Source organism: Carcharhinus amblyrhynchos, unplaced genomic scaffold (genome assembly GCF_965287045.1).
Source record: "Carcharhinus amblyrhynchos unplaced genomic scaffold, sCarAmb.v2.hapA scaffold_53, whole genome shotgun sequence".
Classification (NCBI taxonomy): Eukaryota; Metazoa; Chordata; class Chondrichthyes; order Carcharhiniformes; family Carcharhinidae; genus Carcharhinus; species Carcharhinus amblyrhynchos.
In genome coordinates, this window is record NW_027649794.1 from 605258 (window position 1) to 623428 (window position 18171).

Consider the following 18171-nt stretch of genomic DNA (forward strand, 5'->3'; position numbering starts at 1 on the left):
GTTTATCTGCCTCTCTTGCTCTCTTTATATCTGCCTTTCTCTCCTCTCTCTGGGTCTCTCTCTCTATCTGACTGTCTCTCTCTTTTTCTCTCTCCATTTCTCTCTCTCTTTCCCTGTCTCTGTCTCTCTCTCTTTCTCTGTGTGTGTCTCTCTCTGTCTGTCTCTCGTGCTCTCTCTCTCTCTGTCTGTCTCTCTCTATCAATCTCCCCTTGTCTACCTGTCTCTCTCTCTCTCTGTCTCTTCTTTCTCTGTGTGTCTCTCTCTGTCTGTCTCTCGTGCTCTCTCTCTCTCTCTGTCTCTCTCTCTATCAATCTCCCCTTGCCTACGTGTCTCTCTCTCTCTCTCTCTCTGTCTATCTGTCTCCCTCTGTCTGTCTCTCTTGCTCTCTCTCTAGCTATCTCTCTGTGTCTTTCTCTCTCTCTCTCTCTATCTATCTCTCTCTCCATCTCCCTCTCTCTGTCCATCTCTATCTGTCTCCTTCAGTGTACTCAATCAGAGTGTGGCGACTCGGGGATTTTCACAGTAACTTCATTGCAGTGTTAATGTAAGCCTACTTTTGACACTAATAAATAAACTTTAAAATTTACTGGGCTGACAGATGACCCAGCTGTTATCCCCCCTTCCCCACCCTCTCCCCCATCACAGAGACACCCTGAGGTTTTGCCAGCACGGTTTGGGACACAGATCCCACTCACCCCCGCCATCATTAAGGAGATTCCCCCACCCCGAGACCAAGCAATTCTGCCCGGCAAAGGGGCGGGTGCTGGACAGCTGGACGGGCCTGACGTAGGTGTTGAAGTGCACTGGCTCGGAGAGTTTCACCAGCATGATATCGTTGTTCATGGTGCTGGGGTTGTAGTGGGGATGACTGATGACCTTGGAGGCAGCGATGTGTTGCTCCGTTCCTTCATTCACCTCGGTGTTGTGTTCGCCGATGTGGGCCACCAGCGTCGCAGCTCTGTCACAGAGAGAGAGAGAGACGCAGAGGCCTGAATTTAGATAGCGCCCGGCAGAAGCTGTAGGATTGACATACAGAGGGATCTGGGCGGACAGGTCCAGGGATCCCTGAGAGGGGCAATGCAGGTGAACAGGGTGGTCAAGAGGGCATGTTTGCCTTGATCAGCTGGGGCACAGTTGGCAAGCTATGGTACAGCTCCGTGGAACTTCAGTTTGGCTGTATGTGGAATACCGCTTACAGTTCCGGTCACCACACAACCAGAAGGACGTGGAAGCTTTGGAGAAAGTCCAAAGAAGATTCACCTGGTCTCCAGGGGGTCGGCTATGAGGAGACGTCGATAAACTCATGGAGATAGATAGAGAGATAGATAGAGAGAGGGAGAGGGAGAGATAGACGGAGAGAGAGAAAGACACAAAGAGATAGCTAGAATGAGACAGATAGAGAGACAGACAGACAGACAGAGAGATAGACACAGAGAGATAGAGTGAGAGAGAAAGACAGACAGAGAGAGAGAAAGACACAAAGAGATAGCTAGAATGAGACAGATAGAGAGACAGACAGACAGACAGACAGAGAGAGAGATAGACACAGATAGATAGAGTGAGAGAGAAAGACAGACAAAGAGAGAGAAAGACACAGAGAGATAGCTAGAGTGAGACAGATAGAGAGAGCGAGAGACGGAGGGATACAGATAGACAGACAAAGAGAGAGGTAGGTAGACGAGGAGAGATTGATAGAGAGAGAGGGAGAGATAGAGCGAGAGAGAACACGAGAGACACACACACAGGAAGAGAGACAGAGATAAAGAGAGAGAGAGAGAGAAATGGAGAGACACAGAGAAACAGAGAGAGACACACACAGAGGAAGAGAGAGAGAGACAGAGAGAGAGAGATGGAGAGAGATAGAGAAAGGGAGAGACAGTCAGATAGAGAGAGAGACCCAGAGAGAGGGAGATATAAAGACAGAAAGAGAGGCAGGAAAAGCATCATGGGAAAGGGGCCAGGATGATCGCAAACAGTCTGACACAGGGTGTGACACCAACGGTAAGCCCCGTGAATCCCCGGAATCGATGGGATCTGTGTGAGGCGCGCCGAGGTCGGAGAATCGGCAGCATAGAATATTCCAGAAGATCAGTAAAGTGGGAGGAATGATAAACACACGGCCAATCAGAAGGGGTGATGAAAGGAGGTGTGATTGCAGTGTCCGACTGTAGTTACCAGCGCTCAGAGGGAGCGACTGAACTTACAGGAAACTCGGTGAGGGGCGACAGGCAGATTGTAGCGAGGAGGTGTATGGGTAACGGTTGTTTGGGTGGGTTATTACTCACGGTTGTTCACAGTGAGCTGCAGAGAGCACCCACCACTCGCTGATCACAGATCCCCCACACCAGCGGTAACCATCGGTGGTGAAGTACACTTGCCACGGCTGGGAGTGAGGCTGACATTCATAACCATTGATTATCTTATCATCATCCAGGGCCCCTGTGAGAACAGAGAGAGTTACACACACAATCCGCACTGTCAGAGGGTCAGTACTGAGGGAGTGCCGCACTGTCAGAGGGTCAGTGCTGAGGGAGTGCCGCACTGTCAGAGGGTCAGTACTGAGGGAGTGCCGCACTGTCAGAGGGTCAGTGCTGAGGGAGTGCCGCACTGTCAGAGGGTCAGTGCTGAGGGAGTGCCGCACTGTCAGAGGGTCAGTGCTGAGGGAGTGCCGCACTGTCAGAGGGTCAGTACTGAGGGAGTGCCGCACTGTCAGGGGGTCAGTACTGAGGGAGTGCCGCACTGTCAGAGGGTCAGTACTGAGGGAGTGCCGCACTGTCAGAGGGTCAGTGCTGAGGGAGTGCCGCACTGTCAGAGGGTCAGTGCTGAGGGAGTGCCGCACTGTCAGAGGGTCAGTACTGAGGGAGTGCCACACTGTCAGAGGGTCAGTACTGAGGGAGTGCCGCACTGTCAGAGGGTCAGTACTGAGGGAGTGCCGCACTGTCAGAGGGTCAGTGCTGAGGGAGTGCCGCACTGTCAGAGGGTCAGTGCTGAGGGAGTGCCGCACTGTCAGAGGGTCAGTGCTGAGGGAGTGCCGCACTGTCAGAGGGTCAGTACTGAGGGAGTGTCGCACTGTCAGAGGGTCAGTACTGAGGGAGTGCCGCACTGTCAGAGGGTCAGTACTGAGGGAGTGCCGCACTGTCAGAGGGTCAGTACTGAGGGAGTGCCACACTGTCAGAGGGTCAGTACTGAGAGAGTGCCGCACTGTCAGAGGGTCAGTACTGAAGGAGTGCCGCACTGTCAGAGGGTCAGTACTGAGGGAGTGCCGCACTGTCAGAGGGTCAGTACTGAAGGAGTGCCGCACTGTCAGAGGGTCAGTACTGAGGGAGTGCCGCACTGTCAGAGGGTCAGTACTGAGGGAGTGCCGCACTGTCAGAGGTCAGTGCTGAGGGAGTGCCGCACTGTCAGAGGGTCAGTACTGAGGGAGTGCCGCACTGTCAGAGGGTCAGTGCTGAGGGAGTGCTGCACTGTCAGAGGGTCAGTGCTGAGGGAGTGCTGCACTGTCAGAGGGTCAGTGCTGAGGGAGTGCCGCACTGTCAGAGGGTCAGTGCTGAGGGAGTGCTGCACTGTCAGAGGGTCAGTGCTGAGGGAGTGCCGCACTGTCAGAGGGTCAGTGCTGAGGGAGTGCCGCACTGTCAGAGGGTCAGTGCTGAGGGAGTGCCGCACCGTCAGAGGGTCAGTGCTGAGGGAGTGCCGCACTGTCAGAGGGTCAGTACTGAGGGAGTGCCGCACTGTCAGAGGGTCAGTGCTGAGGGAGTGCCGCACTGTCAGAGGGTCAGTACTGAAGGAGTGCCGCACTGTCAGAGGGTCAGTACTGAGGGAGTGCCGCACTGTCAGAGGGTCAGTGCTGAGGGAGTGCCGCACTGTCAGAGGGTCAGTGCTGAGGGAGTGCCGCACTGTCAGAGGGTCAGTGCTGACGGAGTGCCGCACTGTCAGAGGGTCAGTACTGAGGGAGTGCCGCACTGTCAGAGGGTCAGTGCTGAGGGAGTGCCGCACTGTCAGAGGGTCAGTGCTGAGGGAGTGCCGCACTGTCAGAGGGTCAGTGCTGAGGGAGTGCCGCACTGTCAGAGGGTCAGTACTGAGGGAGTGCCGCACTGTCAGAGGGTCAGTGCTGAGGGAGTGCCGCACTGTCAGAGGGTCAGTACTGAGGGAGTGCCGCACTGTCAGAGGGTCAGTGCTGAGGGAGTGCCGCACTGTCAGAGGGTCAGTACTGAGGGAGTGCCGCACTGTCTGGTGGATAAAATAATCCTGCGAATCATTTTGGAAAAAGAGATTGGAATTTTTTCACCCTGGCTTTGTGTCAAATCTTTCACTTAATTTTGCCACTCATTCTGAGGGAAACTGAGGCAGGAATGGAGTGCCAGAATTTGTAGGAGAGTGTGAGGGAGGGGATGCATGCTTCGATTTGGAAGGGATAGTGAGAGAGTGGAGTGGCCCTCCATTTGGAGGATATAGTGAGGGAGGAGTCCCTGTGTTTGAGGGGATAGTGAGGGATGAGTCCTTCATTGTGGAGGCGGTAGTGATGGAGGGGTTCCTCCATTTGTAGGGGATAGTGAGGGAGGAGTCTCTCAGTTTGGCGGGGTTAGTCAGGGGGGAGTCCCTCAGTTTGGACAGGATGGTGAGGGAGGGTATAGTGAGGAAGGGGATAGTGGGAGAGGGGATAGCGAGGGAGGGGATAGCGAGAGAGGGGATGGCGAGGGAGGGCATGGTGAGGGAGGGCGTGGTGAGGGAGGGGATAGTGAGGGAGGTGATAGTGAGGAAGGGGATGGCGAGTGAGGGCATAATGAGGGAGGGGGTTACTGAGGGAGGGCATAGCGAGGGAGGGCATGGTGAGGGAGTGGATAGCGAGAGAGGGGATAGCGAGAGAGGGGATAGCGAGGGAGGGGATAGTGAGGGAGGGGGTAGCGAGGGAGGGGGAATAGCGAGGGAGGGGATGGTGAGGGAGGGGATAGTGAGGGGGAATAGCGAGGGACGGGATGGTGAGGGGGGATAGTGAGGGAGGGGATAGCGAGGGAGGGGGTAGCGAGGGAGGGGATAGCGAGGGAGTGGATGGCGAGGGAGGGCATGGTGAGGGAGGGCATGGTGAGGGAGGGGATAGTGAGGGAGGGGATAGCGAGGGAGGGGATAGTGAGTGAGGGGATAGTGAGGGAGGGGATAGTGAGGGAGGGGGTAGCGAGGGAGGGGGTAGCGAGGGAGGGGATAGCGAGGGAGTGGATGGCGAGGGAGGGCATGGTGAGGGAGGGCATGGTGAGGGAGGGGATAGTGAGGGAGGGGATAGTGAAGCAGGGGATAGCGAGGGAGGGGATAGTGAGGGAGGGGATAGTGAGGGAGGGGATAGTGAGGGAGAGTAAAATGAGGGAGAGGATAGTGAGGGAGAGGATAATGAGGGAGGGGATAATGAGGGAGGGGATAATGAGGGAGGGGAGTAGTCACAGAGAATGGAGTCGATGTGGAAATGTTTGGATTGGGAGGGTTGCTGAAACTTCACCTTTGAGAAAGCGAGGGGCGAGGGGTGCTGGTGGAGCGAGAGCAGCCGAGGGGACTGAGTGAGGGGCTTTCAGAGTGAGGAGGAATGAAACAGTGAAAGAAGGGGCAGCAATGGGAGGGGGTTTGAAACATAGACAGGAGAGGGGAGAAAGTGAGGAGATTGGAGTATCTCCCAGTGGCAATATCAGCTCACTGGCTGTATCAGCTCACTGGCAGTATCAGCTCACTGGCTGTATCAGCTCACTGGCAGTATCAGCTCACTGGCTGTATCAGCTCACTGGCAGTATCAGCTCACTGGCAGTATCAGCTCACTGGCTGTATCAGCTCACTGGCTGTATCAGCTCACTGGCTGTATCAGCTCACTGGCAGTATTAGCTCACTGGCAGTGTCCCTTCACTGGCAGTGTCCCCTCACTGCCTGTATCAGCTCACTGTCTCTCCCAGTTAGTGCGGGGCTGTTTCCAGTGAGTTTCTCCATGTATCTGGAGCGTTGAACAGTTGTGAAGTGTTTGAATAGGAAGTGGCAACAATTGAGAAACAGCAAACCCTCCCCGACCACTTCAGGATAGAAGGAGAAGGATGACGGACACATGAGAACACCCCCAACCTGCAGGTTCCCCTCCAAACCATTCCCCATCCTGACTTGGAAATATATCGGCCGTTCCTCCGCAGTCAGGGGGTCAAAATCCTGGAATTCTCTCCCTAGGGATATTGTGGGTCAATCCCCAGCACAGGGACTGCAGCGATTCAAGAGGGCAGCTCACCACCACCTTCTCAGGGGCAACTCGGGATGGGTAATAAATGCTGGCCCGGTTAGCAATGTCCTTGTCCCAGAAATAAAGAAAGGAAAACTCTACCTGTCACCCCTAGAAGGAAAACCAGCAGAATTCCTCTCATTTTCTCCGTCTCTGCCTTGGTCGTGTCTGACTGCTCACATCGTGTATCTGTCCTTATATACCATTGATATCACAGGGCAGTGATTAATTCGTCTAATCAGTCCCCGTTCAATGAACCCTCGGAGAAGGAGATGGGAATGCTGACAAAATGTGCTTTATTTTTCCTCCTGAGATTGCGGGAATGTTTTTAACTCCTGTTCCTCCTGGGTAGAGGTGCAGATGGAGCAAGGTTTCCAGCCCCACTCTATCTGTCCCTCTTGATTACATTATTGATTTGCCCGATGGGCTGGCAGCCAGGATTCCCTTCCTGGCTACTCTCCGGTGTCCCAGCCTCCCCCCCCCCCGCTCCCACTCCGAGTCTGAGAACCAGATCGCATTCTTAACCGAGCTAGGAGAGAGAAAGCTAGAACCCGCGCTGCGTCTGAAACTACACCTCACTTCTCCAGCTTCACAGCACAGACAGAAATGCAAAGATGCATCGTTCTGGGGAAGTTCTCGCTGTAATACCCACAGCACGAGATAACACAATCATAAACACAGGGATGCACTTGCTTTCTCTATTTTAATAACACTATAAATACCCCTCACTGGAAAATGTATTAATTAATCACAGGTAGACTGACATTAACACAGCATTGAAGTTACTGTGAAAATCCCCTGGTGGCCACCCTCCGGCGCCCGTTTGGGTACACCGAAGGAGAATTTAGCACGGCCAATCCACCTAACCAACACGTTCTTGGACTGTGGAAAGAAACTGGAGCACCCAGAGGAAACCCACGCAGACACGGGGAGAATGTGCAGACTCCACACAGACAGTGACCCAAGCTGGGAATTGAACCTGGGTCCCTGGCGCCGTGAGGCAGCAGTGCCGTCGCTAGCCGAGGTATAGAAACTCTACAGTGCAGAAGGAGGCCATTCAGCCCATCGAGTCTGCACCGACCACAATCCCCCCCAGCTCCTTATTCCCGTCACCCTATATATTAACCCCGTTAAACCCTCACATTCCAGGGCACTCAGGAGAAATTTAGCATGGCCAATCCACCTAATCTGCACATCTTTGGATTGTGGGAGGAAACTGGAGCACCCGGAGGAAACCCACGCAGACACGGGGAGAATGTGCAGACTCCACACAGACACAGACCCAAGCTGGGAATTGAACCCAGGTCCCCGGCGCTGCGAGGCAGCAGTGCTAACCACTGTGCCACTGTGCTGCCCCGTGTGTTAATAATAGTGTAAATGCCCCTCATTGTGTTAACAATAATACCCACCTCACTGAGTTAATAATAGTGTAATAATAGTGTCATTTAAGTTAATGATTTGGATGAGAATATCGGAGGCATGGTTAGTAAGTTTGCAGATGGCACTAAGATTGGTGGCGTAGTGCACAGTGAAGAAAGTTATCTCCAATTGCAACGGGATCTTGATCAAGTGGGCTGATGAATGGTAGATGGAGTTTAATTTAGACAAATGCAAGGTGATGCATTTTGGTAGATTGAACCAGGGCAGGACTTACTCAGTTAATGGTAGGGCGTTGGGGAGAGTTACAGAACAAAGAGATCTAGGGGTACGTGTTCATAGCTCCTTGAAAGTGGAGTCACAGGTGGACAGAGTGTTGAAGAAGGCATTCGGCATGCTTAGTTTCATCGGTCAGAACATTGAGTACAGGAGTTGGGACATCTTGTTGAAGTTGTACAAGACATTGGTAAGGCCACACTTGGAATACTGTGTGCAGTTCTGGTCACCCTATTATAGAAAGGATATTATTAAACTAGAAAGAGTTCAGAAAAGATTTCCTAGGATGCTACCGGGAGTTGATGGTTTGAGTTATAAGGAGAGGCTGGATAGACTGGGACTTTTTTCCCTGGAGCGTAAGAGGCTGAGGGGTGATCTTATAGAGGTCTATAAAATAATGAGGGACACAGATCAGCTAGATAGTCAATATCTTTTCCCAAAGGTAGGGGAGTCTAAAACTAGAGGGCATAGGTTTAAGGTGAGAGGGGAGAGATACAAAAGTGTCCAGAGGAGCAATTATTTCACACAGAGGGTAGTGAGTGTCTGGAAGAAGCTGCCAGAGGCAGTAGTAGAGGTGGGTACAATTTTGTTTTTTAAGAAGCATTTAGATAGTTACGTGGGTACGATGGGTAGAGAGGGACATGGGCCAAATGTGGGCAATTGGGATTAGTTTAGGGATTAAAAAAAAGGGCAGCATGGACAAGTTGGGCAGAAGGCCCTGTAAACGTCTATGGCTCTATAAACACGCTGTTCAATGTGTAAATACCACCTCTATACATACACTCTTTACAGTGTAAATATCACCTCCTGCTGTGTTAATAAGAGTGCTAATATCCCCCGCTACATTAACAATATTGTAAATAACATGCCCACTGTGTTAACAATTGTGTAAATACCCACCTTATGCAGTTAACAATAGTGTAAATACCATCCCCTTTTGCGTTAACAATAGTGTAATTATCCACCTCACTGTGTTAACAATAGTGTAAATACCATCCCCTTCTGTGTTAGCAACAGCGTTATTACCCACCTTGCTGTGTTAACAATAGTGTAAATACAATACCCCACTATGTTAACAATAGTGTAAATACCCCCCTCGCTGTGTGTTAACAATTATGTAAATACCACCCCCACCCCCCCGCTGTGTTAACAATAGGTTAAACGCAATGAGAAGATGTTGACACAATAACAGATGAAAACGGATCAGCTATTTGCAATGATTGGCAAAATTCTTTGAAGCAAATACAGATATTGGCCAATAATTCTCACTTGGACATGAGTTCCTCATTAATTCGATACGGTCAAGGTCCCATATAAACATTGCCTGGTCACTAATGGTGGGAAGTTTCCCACTCGATACCTAATCGCGGGCATTGCCGATAGAGTTGAGTCAGCCCAACGTGGACAGTTCACAGGCTGGTGCTGCCATTGACTGGGGAAATAGAATTAACAATTCTACACCCATTTCAAACAGACTCTCCCAAATGATTGTCTTACCAGACACTATGTAAGAAGTAAAAAGCACAGATCACCAATATTTCACACTGCTGAAAGAGCCAAGAGTTGGATGTGATCTTGAACCTGCCCAAGAGGAATAAAAACACAAATGAATCAAAGGATTGTCTCTCTGGACGTTCTCACTGGGGAAAGACTGAAGCTCTCGGGGTTGATAGAATTGCCATGGCTTTCCCAGTCCTTAGCTTCCGCAGTTTGAGACAGTCGGAAGTGATGAGCATATTCCAGGAGCAACTCCCCTCGTCGCTCAGAGTTATGACTCTGTTAAGACCCAGCCAGAAACTCCAAGGAGATCTATGAAGTTAGACTAGACCCTAAGTTTTACATTATGAATTCCAGGTATGATTCAAGTGATCCACTAGGGAGCTTTTATCAAAGAAAGTTTACTTAAGAACACGGTTAAAATATAACAAAAAGAATCAGCATCACTTAAACACAAAATACTTAAACACAGTATAACTTCTAACAGCTAGCTATCTCTGTTGTTCCAATATAAAGCAATATCTCATGGCCATGCACCCTTCTGTTTACATTTATTTATAAGCTTCACAAATAAACTTACATTGAAGTTACTGTGACACTTTCCTAGTTGCCACATTCTGGCATCTGTTCGGGGGTACACTGAGGGAGAATTTAACTCCTAACCAGCACATCTTTCAGACTGTGGGAAGAAACAGGAACACCCGGAGGAAACGCCTGCAGACACAGGGAGAACATGCAGACGCCGCAGAGAGTCGAACCCGTGTCCCTGGTGCTGTGAGACATCAGTGCTGACCACTGTGCCACCGTGTCACCCCATTAGTTAGCACAAAAATAAGTATGCTCACGTGATGCCAGATTTCCAGCTTTTTAACACTTCTGGAAAGTGAAACTGACAGCAACTTTCAGAGAAGGGCATAGTCTCAAATCAGCACAGCCTCAGAGAGGTAACCCCAGTCCCTGGCAACATCCAGCACAGCAATTCTCAAATAGAAAAAACCCCAGCTCCAGAGAAGACAAAAACACTGCTGTTTCTCTCCACTTCAAACAGCAACTTAAAACAATAACTAAAACTAGAATTCACGCTGGAATATCCTTGTCCCCAGTTACATAATATAACTTGTCAATCACCCCCAATCAAGGTCTACTCAGCAATCCCCAGGATCATTAAAACCACGGAAAACTGCATTAGTTCAGATTAAAATTACCAGGATGCAAATTATACTTTTTTTTATTCATTTGTGGGACATGGGCATCGCCGGCTGGCCAAAACTTATTACCCATTCCTAGCTGTCTGACAACAGTTGAGAGTTAACCAGATTGTTGTGGCTCTGGAGTCACATGTGGGCCAGACAGGGTAAGGGCAGCAGATTTCTTTCCCTAAAGGACATTAATGAACTGGATGGATTTTTACAACAATCGACAATGGTTTCATGGTCATCTGTAAATCCTTAATTCCAGAGTTTTTTTAATATTGGATTCAAATTCCACCATCTGCCATGGTGGGATTCGAATCCGGGTCCCCAGAGCATTAGCGGAGTTTCTGGATTAATAGTCTGGTGATAATACCTCGAGGCCATCACCTCCACACAATAACTGTGGTCGGTGCAGACTCGATGGGCCGAATGGCCTCTTTCTGCACTGTAGTGTTTCTATGATTCTATTTCAACGCCTTGTTAATCAAGAACCTATCTCGCTCTGCCTTACAAATATTCAAAGGCTCTGCTCCCGCTTCCTTTTGAGGAAGAAAGTTCCGGAAACTCTGAGAGAATATATTTCTCCTCATCTCCATTCTAAATGGGCCACCTCTTATTTATAAACAAGATGCAGCATCTCACCAAGATTCCTCAGGCACCTTCCAAACCTACCACCGCTACCATCTAGAAGGACAAGGGCAGCAGATACCTGGGAACACCCCCCACCTGGAGGTTCCCCTCCGAGTCACTCACCATCCTGACTTGGGAATATATTGGCCATTCCTTCACCATGCCTGGGTCAAAATCCTGGAATTCCCTCACTAACAGCACTGAGGGTGCACCTACACCTTAGGGACTGCAACGGGTTCAAGATGGCGGCTCACCCATCACCTTCTCAAGGGGCAATTGCCAAATCCCAATTCTCCTCCCACACATAGTGGTGCCCGAAGGCTGACTTTCATCTGTTTCCATCTCTGGTAATTCCAGGAACGGGTTGCTAGTCTGTCACCGGGACCTTATATCATGAGAGGTACTCTCCGCACCAAGTGTGGCTGATTAGGAGTCTCTCCTACTCTTACCATCAGCCCCTTAGTGTCCAAAGATGTGCAGGTTAGGTGGATTGGCCATGATAAATTGCCCCTTAGTGTCCAAAGATGTGTAGGTTAGGTGGATTGGCCATGATAAATTGCCCCTTAGTGTCCAAAGATGTGTAGGTTAGGTGGATTGGCCATGTTAAATTGCCCCTTAGTGTCCAAAGATGTGCAGGTTAGGTGGATTGGCCATGCTAAATTGCCCCTTAGTGTCCAAAGATGTGCAGGTTAGGTGGATTGGCCATGCTAAATTGCCCCTTAGTGTCCAAAGATGTGCAGGTTAGGTGGATTGGCCATGATAAATTGCCCCTTAGTGTCCAAAGATGTGTGGGTTAGGTGGATTGGTCATGCTAAATTGCCCCTTAGTGTCCAAAGATGTGCAGGTTAGGTGGATTGGCCATGATAAATTGCCCCTTAGTGTCCAAAGATGTGCAGGTTAGGTGGATTGGCCATGATAAATTGCCCCTTAGTGTCCAAAGATGTGTGGGTTAGGTGGATTGGTCATGCTAAATTGCCCCTTAGTGTCCAAAGATGTGCAGGTTAGGTGGATTGGCCATGATAAATTGCCCCTTAGTGTCCAAAGATGTGCAGGTTAGGTGGATTGGCCATGCTAAATTGCCCCTTAGTGTCCAAAGATGTGCAGGTTAGGTGGATTGGCCATGATAAATTGCCCCTTAGTGTCCAAAGATGTGTAGGTTAGGTGGATTGGCCATGTTAAATTGCCCCTTAGTGTCCAAAGATGTGCAGGTTAGGTGGATTGGCCATGATAAATTGCCCCTTAGTGTCCAAAGATGTGTGGGTTAGGTGGATTGGCCATGCTAAATTGCCCCTTAGTGTCCAAAGATGTGCAGGTTAGGTGGATTGGCCATGCTAAATTGCCCCTTAGTGTCCAAAGATGTGCAGGTTAGGTGGATTGGCCATGCTAAATTGCCCCTTAGTGTCCAAAGATGTGTAGGTTAGGTGCATTGGCCTTGCTAAATTGCCACTTCGTGTCCAAAGATGTGCAGTTAGATGGATTAGCCATCATAAATTGTCCGTTAGTGTATAAAGATGTGCAAGTTAGGTGCATTGGCCTCGCTAAGTTGTCCCTTAGTGTCCCGGGATATGTATGTTAGGTGACTTGGCCATGCTAAATTGCCTCTTTGTGTCCAAAGATGTGTAGGTTAAGTGGCTTGGCCGTGCTAAATTGCCCCTTAGTGTCCAAAGCTGTGTAGGTGAGGTGGATTGTCAATGCTAAATGTTACAGGGATGGGTGGGATGCTCTTCTGAAGAGCCAGTACAGACTCGATGGGCCGAATTGCCTCTTTCTGCACTGTAGGGATTCTGTGGATATCTCAAAACACTGAAAACACCATTCACACATCTTTATTCGGATCTCAGCATCATGGCGACCATTCTCCATTAGACCAGAAGATATTGGAGCAGAATTGGGCCATTTGGCCCATCGAGTCTGCCCCACCATTCAATCATGGCTGATATTTCTCCCTTTGCCATTCTCCTGCTTTCTGCCCATCATCCCTGATCCCCTTATTGATCAAGAACATACCTCTGTCTTAAAGACACTCAATGATCAGGGCAGCGGGGAGGGGTGGGGGCAGGAGTAGCGGTCAAGGATGGAGTGGACAAATTCGGGAGGCCAGTAATTGGGCTGTATGGGGGGGGGGGTGGTGTTGCACAGTCGGTGATGCAGGGGTCGTGGGGCTGGCCACAGACCAGGAGGCTGGAAATGCAGGGCTGATGGCGTGCATCCTTTTCAGCGCTCACAGTTCGGTACGTGCACAGTGTCCCGCTCAGTGTGACGTTGCCGGCCTCTCCAGCGGGAATAGGTCTTGCCCTCGGATTTTCAGCATGATTTTTGCTGATGCACAGAGTGTGGGAGATTCATTTTGAAAATCCGGCGTTTACTCCATTTTTTACATGAATCCGACGCAGAGAATTTTTTTGGGAGAATCTCCCTTCACATCTCAGAAGGAAAACAGGAATTAGATGAGACCACACCTATTAGACAATATTCCACTCCATGGAGAAAATACCCAACATCTCATGATGTGAGTCATTTTCAATTGGCGAATAAATTATTAAGGTTATTGTGTTAGATTAAGAGCATTGTGAGATCAATACAAAATTAGAATATGTAAGTAGAATGGTCAAGTTGTGATTACATTTATTGCTTTTCCTTCTGGAAACAAATCTTTGAAATATGTCCTGTTGCTCAACTACTAAGATGCAGTGGTTTGAGAATTGCAATGTGCATTTTCTAAGATGAAAGCAATCATACGTGCTTGTACCAGCACAGGGAGTTTGCTGGGAATCGATAATAAAGAACCAGGATTAACAAGTTTCCAGTTCAAATACTAAGTGACTCTTCTTCAAGATCTTCACAATAACTAAGGGCATGGCCACCAATGGTGCAATGATGGGAATCAGGGGATGATCAAGAGGTTGGAATTGAAGCAGCCCAGAGACCTCGGAGGGTTATGATGGCTGGAAGAGATTACAGAGATGGGGAAGGTGGTATTAGGGGCTGGAGGAGGTGACAGAGATAAGGAGAGTTGTTGGGACTGGAGGAGATTACAGAGATAGGGAGGGGTGTAGGGGCTGGAGGAGGTTACAGAGATAGGGAGGGGTGTAGGGGCTGGAGGAGGTTACAGAGATAGGGTAGGTTGTAGGGGCTGGAGGAGGATACAGAGATAGGGTAGGTTGTAGGTGCTGGAGGAGGTTACAGAGATAGGGAGGGTTGTAGGGGCTGGAGGAGGTTACAGAGATAGAGAGGAGTGCAGGGGTGGAGGAGGTTACAGAGATAGGGTAGGTTGTAGGGGCTGGAGGAGGTTACAGTGATGGTGGGGAGCTGTGGAGGAAGGGAAGAATTTGGAGACTGGAATGGGAATGGAAAATTTGAGGGATTGCTGGATCTGGAGCCAAGACAGATCAGCGAATAAGGGAGGGAGATGGGTGACAGGAACTTGGTGACCATTAGGTTGGAGAGGCAGCAGGAATTTGGAAATTCCGGAAGGGTAAATCTCCAGAATTCCCTCTCTCACGGAGCTGTGGATCTGTAGCTCAGAGAGAATATTGAAGAGCGAGACAGAGAGATTTCTGGTCAGTCAGGGGATGGAGCTGGGGAGCTGGGGTTGGGGCATGCGATCAGGGTGATAGTATTGAATAAGAGGAGGTGGCTCGAGGGACTGAATGGCCTCCTGTTTATGATAGGTTACTGAGGAAGGGAGGGGGAAATTGGAATCTTGGAATAGTCGGATCTGGAGATCGCGAGGGAGGGAAGGAGAGACTAATCAGATGGATTGAGTGATTCGGAAAGAGAGAGAGCAAAATAATCTGGGAATGCCGAGACACTGAGGAATGATCTTTATTGGGAATAGGCTGATTCTGACACGTTCACACTGGGGGTAGTTTCAGGGTTGTGGAGTCAGTTGGAAGCGATGATTTGCTGGATCCACTGGTTGTAGTTACAGACTTTGACAAAAACACTCGGATGATTCTTCATAGCACAGTCGTAACCCCAGGAAGTAATCCCCTGCAGAGCCCCGTCACACACCACAGGTCCCCCCGAGTCACCCTGCAGGAGAAACAACATTGACTCAAACTTGCAACCAAATCCAGAGTGGCCATCCAATCACCATCCAGTGCTGAGGGAGTGCCGCACTGTCAGAGGGTCAGTGCTGAGGGAGTGCCGCACTGTCAGAGGGTCAGTACTGAGGGAGTGCCGCACTGTCAGAGGGTCAGTGCTGAGGGAGTGCCGCACTGTCAGAGGGTCAGTACTGAGGGAGTGCCGCACTGTCAGAGGGTCAGTGCTGAGGGAGTGCCGCACTGTCAGAGGGTCAGTGCTGAGGGAGTGCCGCACTGTCAGAGGGTCAGTACTGAGAGAGTGCCGCACTGTCAGAGGGTCAGTACTGAGGGAGTGCCGCACTGTCAGAGGGTCAGTACTGAGGGAGTGCCGCATTGTCAGAGGGTCAGAGCTGAGGGAGTGCTGCACTGTCAGAGGGTCAGTACTGAGGGAGTGCCGCACTGTCAGAGGGTCAGTGCTGAGGGAGTGCCGCACTGTCAGAGGGTCAGTGCTGAGGGAGTGCCGCACTGTCAGAGGGTCAGTACTGAGGGAGTGCCGCATTGTCAGAGGGTCAGAGCTGAGGGAGTGCCGCACTGTCAGAGGGTCAGTGCTGAGGGAGTGCCGCACTGTCAGAAGGTCAGTACTGAGAGAGTGCCGCACTGTCAGAGGGTCAGTACTGAGGGAGTGCCGCACTGTCAGAGGGTCAGTACTGAGGGAGTGCCGCACTGTCAGAGGGTCAGTGCTGAGGGAGTGCCGCAGTGTCAGAGGGTCAGTGCTGAGGGAGTGCCGCACTGTCAGAGGGTCAGTACTGAGGGAGTGCCGCACTGTCGGTGGGTCAGTGCTGAGGGAGTGCCGCACTGTCAGAGGGTCAGTACTGAGGGAGTGCCGCACTGTCAGAGGGTCAGTACTGAGGGAGTGCCGCACTGTCAGAAGGTCAGTGCTGAGGGAGTGCCGCACTGTCAGAGGGTCAGTACTGAGGGAGTGCCGCATTGTCAGAGGGTCAGTACTGAGGGAGTGCCGCACTGTCAGAGGGTCAGTACTGAGGGAGTGCCGCACTGTCAGAGGGTCAGTGCTGAGGGAGTGCCGCACTGTCAGAGGGTCAGTACTGAGGGAGTGCCGCACTGTCAGAGGGTCAGTACTGAGGGAGTGCCGCACTGTCAGAGGGTCAGTGCTGAGGGAGTGCCGCACTGTCAGAGGGTCAGTGCTGAGGGAGTGCCGCACTGTCAGAGGGTCAGTGCTGAGGGAGTGCCGCACTGTCAGAGGGTCAGTGCTGAGGGAGTGCCGCACTGTCAGAGGGTCAGTACTGAGGGAGTGCCACACTGTCAGAGGGTCAGTACTGAGGGAGTGCCGCACTGTCAGAGGGTCAGTACTGAGGGAGTGCCGCACTGTCAGAGGGTCAGTACTGAGGGAGTGCCGCACTGTCAGAGGGTCAGTGCTGAGGGAGTGCCGCACTGTCAGAGGGTCAGTACTGAGGGAGTGCCGCACTGTCAGAGGGTCAGTACTGAGGGAGTGCCGCACTGTCAGAGGGTCAGTGCTGAGGGAGTGCCGCACTGTCAGAGGGTCAGTGCTGAGGGAGTGCCGCACTGTCAGAGGGTCAGTGCTGAGGGAGTGCTGCACTGTCAGAGGGTCAGTACTGAGGGAGTGCTGCACTGTCAGAGGGTCAGTGCTGAGGGAGTGCTGCACTGTCAGAGGGTCAGTACTGAGGGAGTGCCGCACTGTCAGAGTGTGGGCGCTGATATTTCGATGTATCCTGTTCGAGTGCTGAGTTGTTTACCTGGCAGGTACTCTTTCCTCCCTCCCAGAATCCAGAGCAGAACATGTTCTTGGTGAAGTAAGGTGGATAGGCTCTCCGACAATCAGCGTCCGGCAGGATAGGCTGGTTCAGGCACTGCAGGACATCCGGATATTGGACTGCAGGGAAGGGAGATTAGTCAGCACATTCTGATCCCGGAGTGAATGTTCGCCTCCCACTGGCATGAGAGTGAATTACTCAGTATTCCTGATCAATTAGCGCGTTCATAGAATCCCTACAGTGCAGATGGAGGCCATTCAGCCCATTGCGTCTGCACTAATCCCACCCAGGGCCTATCCCTGCCACCACCTGCTAGTTCCCCTGACACTAAGTGACAATTTAGCACGGCCAATCCACCAACCTCACACATCTTGGGTGGCACAGTGGTTGGCACTGTTGCCTCACAGCGCCAGGGATCCAGGTCTATTCTGTTTTCAGGTCACTGTCTAAGAGCAGGTTTGTACATTCTCCCCGTGTCTGTGTGGGTTTCCTCTGGGTGCACCGGTTTCCTCCCATGGTCCAAAGATGTGCAGGTTAGTTAGATCGGCCATGCTAAATTGCCACTTAGTGTCAGGGGAATTAGCGGGGTAAGTATGTGGGGTTGTGGGATTGGGATAGTATCTGAGTGGGATTACTGTTGGTGCAGGTTCGATGAGACAAATGGCCTCCTTCTGCAGATTCTATGATCTTTGGACTGTGGGAGGAAACTGGAGCATCCAGAGGAAACCCACGCAGACACGGGGAGAACATGCAAACTCCACACAGACAGTGACCCAAGCCAGGATTCGAACCCAGGTCCCGGGTGCTGTGAGGCAGCAGTGCTAACCACTGTGCCACCGTGCTGTGTGAGGACCATACACTGGTATCCAGCCTTGCTCACCAACATACACTGGAGATATTCAACTGTTGTAGTCATCAGCGTGGCGAGACTAGGGGCTGGAGGAGGTTACAGAGATAGGGAGGGGTGTAGGGGCTGGAGGAGGTTACAGAGATAGGGAGGGTGTAGGTGCTGGAGGATGTTACAGAGATAGGGAAGGTTGTAGGGGCTGGAGGAGGTTACAGAGATAGGGAGGGTTGTAGGGGCTGGAGGAGGTTACAGAGATAGGGAGGGTTGTAGGGGCTGGAGGAGGTTACAGAGATAGGGA

General features: G+C 51.1%; 1 protein-coding gene across 1 annotated transcript in view; it reads right to left on the reverse strand.

Annotated features, from left to right (window-relative positions):
• The window catches only part of LOC145337588 (trypsin-3-like), a 33672-nt gene that overhangs the window by 4011 nt on the left and 11490 nt on the right, over positions 1-18171 (reverse strand). Inside the window, 6 exon segments of the mRNA XM_080182380.1 lie at positions 696-958; positions 2286-2439; positions 6341-6432; positions 9389-9472; positions 15062-15246; positions 17009-17145. Of these exon segments, the coding sequence (XP_080038506.1) occupies positions 696-958; positions 2286-2439; positions 6341-6432; positions 9389-9472; positions 15062-15246; positions 17009-17145 (915 nt within the window).